The sequence below is a fragment of the Setaria italica genome, chromosome VIII (genome assembly GCF_000263155.2).
Source record: "Setaria italica strain Yugu1 chromosome VIII, Setaria_italica_v2.0, whole genome shotgun sequence".
In the NCBI taxonomy this organism is placed as follows: Eukaryota; Viridiplantae; Streptophyta; class Magnoliopsida; order Poales; family Poaceae; genus Setaria; species Setaria italica.
The window spans coordinates 34,429,825-34,435,575 of NC_028457.1; the positions used below are offsets into that span (position 1 = coordinate 34,429,825).

The following is a 5,751-nucleotide window of genomic DNA, read 5'->3' on the forward strand; positions in this document are numbered from 1 at the left end:
AGCAGCAGAATAGTATTGGATTTTCTCCCTGATTTTTTTTCTTTGTTTCTTTGGGCCCTTCCAATTATCGTACTGGGCTGTACACTGTACTCTATCTCTGCGTATCTTATGTTTGCTTACAGATATAAACTCCAACTCGAATTTTCTCAAATTTAAAGTTACATCAAACATCCATGCGTAACGTCCGTGGATTCTGTAGTTGCACATAGTACAATAAATCTCGAAACTACCGTCTCCTACCCATACACGTCGTCCTTGGGTTCCATTGTCACAAAACAAAACTCCTCGGCAGTCGGTAGTTTACTCCGTCTCCGGCGGCACCATGTCGACCGTCTCCGGCGAGGCGGTGGCGATGTGGTCGGGCGTGATCACGGTGGAGGGGTACTCCCAAACCAAGGGAGTCCTCGGCGTCGGCAACAGCTTCAACTCCAGAGCGTTCAGTGTCGGAGGACACGGCTGACGCATCGAATACTACCCCGACAGCTATACCCGGACGAACGCCGACTGGATAAGCTTCGGTCTCGGCCTTGATCGTCGACGTGGAGGACGTCGAGGCGCAGTTTGCGTTCAGCCTGCTCGACCAGACCGGAGCGCCTGTGCCGGCGTGCACGGGAGCCAGCGCCGTGTGCACTTTCTCCAGCAGGGATCCGTCAAGGGACTTCGAAAGGTTCATCGAGAGGAGGGAGCTAGCTGGAGTCGTCGCCGTGTCTCAGGGATGACAGTTTCAGCGCCAGGTGCTGTGTCACCGTCCACAAGGCCGAAGGTAAGGAACCCATGGTCACCGTCTCGGCGTTTCATGACCGCGCTACCGAGGTGGAAGAGGATGTGATGGTGATCGGTGTTGACAGGAAGATGATGGAGGAGCACGTGAGCACGCTCGTTGCAATGTCATTGGTGGCTATAGATGAGATCTACAGCTTGAGGGACTAGAAGGTACGACGATGGTTAGGGAGACGGATACGTGACAAGGAAGCTTAGAGTGTTCAAAAAATTTAGAATGATGTCAACAAATTTGCCTACATGGCATCTTATATACTGAAAATGAAACTAGCAATAGGACTGCCTTAAACATGTTGTGGTCGTTTTACTGATTCGTGGCTCTTGGGTGCTATGTGAATAGGTACTTCATTGTTGTAGATGATATATGGGAGACATCAACATGGGACGTACGGGATCAAAATCGCTTTCGTCGACATTAAACGTGGACGTAGAATGATAAACAGCTACGCGTAATTCTCAAGTTTCGATGGAGATTGGTGATGTTTATACAATAAAACACCTTTCTGATGATAACTCAAGAAAACTATTCTATTCAAGAATATCCGGCGACAAAGGAAAGTGCCCTCGTAGTGACGAAATGGCTGAGGTATCTGAGAAAATTATACAAGAACTTGGTGGTGTACCATTATCTATTGTTACAATAGCTAGTTTGTTAGGTACTAAACCAGTAGAGGACTGGTCCAACAAGGTCTATAACTCAATTGGTTTTGAGCATGAGAACAATAAAGTTGTGGATATGATGAAGATACTATCTTTTAGCTACTATATATGACTTACGTTCTTGTCTGAGGCCCTGCGTACTGTACCTGAGTATGTTTCCAGAAGATAATTATATAAGTAAAAAGGATTTAATACTAATGTGGGTGGCTGAAGGTCTTATCGAAAAGGGAAAACAGAGATGTGTTTTTGATGCTGGAGATAGCTATTTCAATGAACTCATTAGTAGAAACATGATCATACCAGTAGAGGAGGAAAGATTATCAGGGATTATAAATGGTTAATTGCCTTGTCCATGACATAGTACTTCGTCTCATGCGTGACTTCTCAGTAGAAGAAAACTTTGCTGATGTATTGGATAGTGAGCAATAGTCACATGCACAGGGGCAATGTTCGTCGATTAGCTCTCCTAATGTTCAACAGAGATATTATTAAAATAGGAGAGAAGTCAGAGGTTTGTTATAAGGACATGTCAAGAGTGAGGTTATTTCATACCACTTTACGCGAGACAAACATGATCCGACCAGTTTCTAGCTTTCATGTTTTGCGAGTGCTGGTTCTACAATTTTGTTTTGGTATGGAAGATGTTCAACTTGAGCATATTGAGAAGTTACTCCATCTGAGGTACCTTGAACTATCACATGTATCACACAAACGCACCGGTAAACTCCCGAAGAAAATTGGCCGTCTGAAGTTTCTACAGACATTGATATTGAGAGACACTGGGATACAGGAACTGCCGGTGAGTGTGAGACTGCTTACGCAACTGTTGTGCCTATACGTGTTGATGAGAATACCAGAGTGCGGAATTGCATCGGGAAGCTGACGTTTCTAGTGGAGCTAGAGATCTACCATAGAGCCAATGACAAGCACTCTATGAGGAGGTTTGTGAAGGAGTTGGGTAACCTCAGAGATCTCAAGATACTTAATACTAGGGTATATCTTCAGGATCAATGGCAGGGAAGAGATTTGTTACAGGCTCTAAGCAACCTGCACAATCTCCATTCTATAACTATTCAGCTTTGTTTCAGGGGGAGCATTTATATATATGGAAGATGTGAATATGGTACAAAGTTTCACCCTTTCACCAGGTCTCCGTTATCCTGATTTCAGGGGGAGCATTTATATATATGGAAGATGTGAATATGGTACAAAGTTTCACCCTTTCACCAGGTCTCCGTTATCCTGATACCGGTAGAGAACTCGTTATTAGTCCCGGTTGGTAGGGTGCAAATCTCCCGAAAAAACCAATCGAGACAAAAGGGGGGTCTTTTGTCCCGGGTCACCATGCCAGGTGCTGCAAAAAAAAATCCCGGGAGGCCCCTCACGCGCGCACATGATTTTTCACGCGAAATACGCGTGTGCGCGTTGCGTGGGATTCGAACCCATGACCTCTAGCCTCGTGTGTGCTTCCTTACCATCCCACCTACACAGCACATCTAACTATATAGAGGATGCAATCCTTTTGTATTAACTCATGGGGGAGGGAGTGGGGCAGCATCGAGCGAATGGGGCGCGGGAGGGAGAGGGATGGGGCGGCACCGATGGATATGCCCTAGTGACTTTGGCAGGGTTAATTAACTCAGTAGCTATATTCACAACTCTCCAAATGATCTTAGCATGTTGATAATCAAAGAAGAGATGCTTTATTGTTTTATTGCGATCACAGAAACAACATTTTTGACTCCTAGACTAGTTCATCTTAGATAAGTTATCCTTGGCTAAAATAACACCTCGTTGCAGGTACTAAAGAAAAATCTTTATTTTCAAAGAAATCTTTAACTTCCAAATAAATTTATTATTCAAGAGAATACCCTGGTTAATGAGATAATGGTACATAGATTTTACAGTAAATTACCATGTTTGTGTAAGTTCTAGGTAAAATTATCCTTCCCATTAGAAAGAAAGGTGTTGAGTCCAAATTTAAGCTATAAGGTTATGCTATGCAAAAATTTTATCCCCAACTAAAGCTCTTCTAAAAGATATATTCAATGCCATTTGGTTCATGACATTAACCACTGTAGCATGAGGATAATATACAATATTGTAAAGACTTATCCTAGTTCACAGTCGAATAATGGGGTATATTCTTGCTCATGCAGCATATGTAATTATTTGTGTAAATAATTAACTTACCTGTATTATATTTGCTTGAGTTATTTTGCATTACTCTTAGATTTCAAGTTTTTTTTATTTTTAATTCACAAATGTGCCAATGCAATTTCTAACTGGCACATATATGTACTTATACATGTCAGTTGAAAAGTGTACCGTCACGTATATGGGCACCTGCTCTATATAAGTGGGAGGGGAACCCTAACCCCTCTCCACCTCCAGCCATCACAATCGCCCCTCCTACCTCCCCACACCGCACCTCTCCTCCCTCATCTCCACAGTCCACCCCTCCTCCTCCCCCACCTCCCCGCACCACCCCCATCCTCCCCCACCTCCATACGCTGCCCTTCTCTGCCCCCATCTCCCCGCACTGCCCCTCCTCGCCCACCTCCCCGTGACCCATTCTCCTCCTCTGCCTCCCCTTGCCATCCCTCTCCTCCCTTGACCTCCTCCTCGTCCATGGTCGAAGAAGTAGCCACCGTGACCGCGGCAAGGGAAGTGTTTCTCCGCTTCTAAGTGAGGGTTGCTTCACGCGCCCTTGCCGCGGTGGCCGTAGCGAGTGGCAGGCGGCCATCGAGTCGCGGGCCAGTACGGCGCCGCGATGGCCTTCACGTAAGCGATAGAGGCATTATGAACGAATTGCACTTTTGCCTGGTTAGGCTTTTTTGTTCAGCATTGTTATGTTCTTTTTGTTATCAAGATGAACTGCTATGTTTAGGTTGTGTTACTTTAATTCAGTAGTAGTTTCAGTTGTTGCTCATTTTTTGGTTACCTTGATAGTGTTCTAACCGGTAGTTATAGGTTAATAAATATGATGGTCTAATTAAGCACCGGTAGGAGTAGAACCCTCAGACTTAGCGGCACTAAATAAACACCGGTACAAAAGTAACGGCTCCTAACAAAAATCGATTGCAATTCGCACAGCACACGTTTATTTTTGCCGATTCCCTCATCGGCACGAACAACGTACTCTCATTCGCATCGGCTTCATGGTGCCAGGCCCTTCACCAGCACGAATGAGGATTTCGTGTTGACACGTGTGAGAGTCTCCGTAGTACGTAGTAAAGAAAAAATACCGAAGGTGGTTGGTAGTACCGGTTTGCCAGTTTTCGGCCGTACCGGAATTTTTGGAATTTCGAAAACGGCCCAAATATTTTTCTAGAGATCGAACTGGTTACTGAAGGGTAGCAGAAGTCACTATTTGTCACAAATAACGAAAAAGGAGTATACATGCATGTGGTGCAGTTCCGAGCACTTTCCAGCTAGGTTGCGTTGGTGTCTTTCCGTGAACCCGTCCAAATTGTTGTTGTACACGACTGTTACGGGACCTTTCCTACGTAAGGTGAATGGAGACTTGTGCATGGATTTTGTAGGTGCACATAGGACCCTTGCCGTGCACGTCCCCATACGAAGCATGCATCGACAACTGCTACAAATACACGACCATCGCCTCTCCCTGAACGTCTGCCTCGTCTCCCGTTTGCCTTTCACCATTGCCTTTCCTTTTCTACGTAGTAGGGAAAGAGAGCACCAATAATCCACATGGCTTCCTACTCCAACGCCGCCGCTGGCGTCAACTGCAGCGAGTCGACGATCTCCACCGAGACGGTGACCGGCTCTCACGTCCTCAAGATCAAGAGGTACTCCAAGACCAAGGAGGTCCTTGGCGTCGGCGAAAGCATCAAGTCCAGCGTGTTCACCGTCGGCGGCCACCGCTGGTACATCGAGTTCTACCCACACGGCTACAACGAGGAGGAAGACGACTGCATATCCTTCGTCCTCTTCCTCGACCACCCTGACGACGATGAGACCAGCGTCAAGGCCAAGTTCTGGCTCATCTTGCTCGACCAGGCCGGAGAGCCGGTGCCGGGGTACTCGGCGGCGATGGGCCTGTGCACCTTCTCAGGCGCTGTGCCGTCGTACGGCTGCGAGCGGTTCATCGTGAGGGAGGAGCTGGAGGCGGCGCCCTACCTCAAGGACGACAGCTTCAGCCTCAGGTGCGACGTCACCGTCTTCAAGGAGATCCGCCATGTCACCGACTCCACGGAGCAACCAAGGAGAGCCCTCGTGCCTGTTGGACTCATCTTCTTCTTGATGTCATTGTTAGTTGCGTATTATTTGGTCACGATCATGTGTTAG

General features: G+C 46.6%; 1 protein-coding gene across 1 annotated transcript; it reads left to right on the forward strand.

The window, feature by feature from the left end:
- Positions 1-5,154: 5,154 nt before the first annotated feature.
- LOC101778366 (BTB/POZ and MATH domain-containing protein 1) lies at positions 5,155-5,751 on the forward strand. Its single transcript, XM_004980711.1, has one exon. It carries the CDS (start codon positions 5,155-5,157, stop codon positions 5,749-5,751), a length of 597 nt encoding a protein of 198 aa, XP_004980768.1.